Source organism: Elaeis guineensis, chromosome 7, assembly GCF_000442705.2.
Source record: "Elaeis guineensis isolate ETL-2024a chromosome 7, EG11, whole genome shotgun sequence".
Classification (NCBI taxonomy): Eukaryota; Viridiplantae; Streptophyta; class Magnoliopsida; order Arecales; family Arecaceae; genus Elaeis; species Elaeis guineensis.
This window is the reverse complement of record NC_025999.2, coordinates 7,856,877-7,859,116: the sequence shown is the minus strand read 5'-3', so window position 1 is coordinate 7,859,116 and position 2,240 is coordinate 7,856,877. Positions and strand designations below refer to the sequence as shown.

At 41.4% G+C, this 2,240-nt stretch overlaps 1 protein-coding gene across 1 annotated transcript; it reads left to right on the top strand.

Moving 5' to 3' along the window:
- Nucleotides 1–270: 270 nt before the first annotated feature.
- On the top strand, nt 271–1,987 carry LOC140859433 (tetrahydroberberine oxidase-like). Its single transcript, XM_073261204.1, has one exon. It carries the CDS (start codon nt 276–278, stop codon nt 1,887–1,889), a length of 1,614 nt encoding a protein of 537 aa, XP_073117305.1. The 5' UTR covers nt 271–275; the 3' UTR covers nt 1,890–1,987.
- Nucleotides 1,988–2,240: the final 253 nt, after the last annotated feature.

Sequence of the window (2,240 nt, the reverse complement as noted above, 5' to 3'; positions counted from 1 at the left end):
CGTATTTATAGGAACCAATAAAAGGCATACCTAAAAATTATTTAATAGGAATGGAAACAAACGATTCCATTTACTTTTATCAGACGCGGTTTTAATGATGCTATTAGTAGAACGTTACCTATACCTTTATTTTTTGTAGTATTGGCTGAATTCTAAGCCATCCTTCGCATTTCTTCCAGCATGTTCACAACTCCATGGATTTTCTCTATAAATAGTCACATCCCAGAAGAATAACCATCATCTGCAGAAGAGAATCAATAGATAGAGAGGTTACAATGGCAATATCAGCCTTTGGAAACCTTGCAATTATTTCTCTCTTGCTTCTAACAGCTACATCTGCCATCACAGCTTCCAATACAGCCCATGAAAACTTCCACCAATGCTTCCTAAACCACACTCAACTCTCCAATGCCTCCTGCCATGTAGTGTATACCCCAAATACCACTGCCTACAACACTGTCCTTCGATCATCCATCCAAAATATCCGTTTCCTCTACTCATCCACTACAAAGAAGCCTGTCCTCATTGTCACACCAACAAATGAATCCCACGTTCAAGCCTCTGTCGTCTGCAGCAGAAAGTATGGCCTTAATATCAGGGTCCGGAGCGGTGGCCATGATTATGAGGGCATGTCTTATGTTTCAGACGATGAGGTGTTCATCATCGTCGACCTTGCTAACCTCCGATCGATCAAGGTCGATGCAGAGCATGGCACCGCTTGGGTTCAGGCTGGTGCAACACTCGGAGAACTTTATTACGCAATTGGAGTGAACAACAAGACCACTGGTTTCACTGCAGGAGTATGTCCTACCATCGGAGTCGGTGGCCACATCAGTGGCGGTGGAATCGGGACCATATCAAGGAAGTATGGTACAGCTGCCGATAATGTGATCGATGCGCAATTGGTTGATGCCGATGGTAGGCTCCTGAACCGAGAATCTATGGGTGAGGATCTGTTTTGGGCCATAAGAGGAGGCGGTGCAGCAAGCTTTGGCATTGTCCTCTCCTATAAAATCAAGTTGGCGTATGTTCCACCTATAGTCACTGCATTTAATATTAACAGAAATTTGAGGCAAAATGCTACGTACCTTGTAAGCAGGTGGCAGCAAATTGCAGAAAAGTTCGATGAGAATCTTTTCATGAGAGTTATAGCTCTAGCTGTTGATGACTCAACAACAGGAAATAGAACCATTCAAGCTCTGTTCAACACTCTTTTCCTTGGAACATGCAAAGAACTTGTCCCCTTGATGGAAAAGAGCTTTCCCGAACTGGGTTTTGAGGCCAAGGACTGCTCAGGTTCGGAGATGAGTTGGTTGGAATCTGTTCTCTTCTTTGCAGGCTACAGCAATAAAAGTCTAAACATCTTATTGGACAGGAAACCTGAATACAACAGCTCTTTTAAAGCTAAATCAGACTTTGTGAGAGAGCCAATTCCTGAGACCGAGTGGGAAAAGATATGGAAATTTCTTCTGGAAGCGAAAGATGAGCCCCTGGTGATGATAATGGATCCCTATGGTGGAAAACTGAGTGAGATTTCAGAATCTGCAATTCCTTTCCCTCACAGGAAGGGAAATCTGTATAAAATTCAGTACTTCATGAGGTGGTTTGAGATAGATCCTGCAGTGACAAAAAGGCATCTAGATTGGATGAGGAAGTTGTATGCCTTCATGACTCCATACGTCTCTAGCCTTCCAAGGGCTGCCTATCTCAACTACAAGGATATTGACTTGGGTAGAACCGTCAAACATACAACTTACAAAGACGCAAGGGTTTGGGGTACAAAGTATTTCAAGAATAACTTCAAAAGATTGGCATATGTGAAGGATAAGGTTGATCCAAGCAACTTCTTCAGGAACGAACAGAGCATCCCACCCCTTCTGGTTCTGTAAACTGATATTGGATATTCAGAACTTGCTGTTTTATGTTACATTATCTTATCTTGATGTATCGAATAAAAATATTATGCTTGAGTTCATTGTCGCCTATGTATATTACAATGGATAATCAAACAATTTTGATCTCAATTTTCATTTCTTGGAGACTAATCAAAGGGTGCGCTGCCTGGGGCCCATTTAGTATTGCTTTTGTTTTCTGATTTTATCTTCAAAAATCTAAGATAATGAACTGGACAAAACAACATATGTGATGAAGCCCCTTTTGTTTCCAAGTTGTTTTGTAAATCTTCATAGAGTTTTCAGAAGCAAAGATTTTTGTGTTCAGAAATGAGTGAAAACATAGGA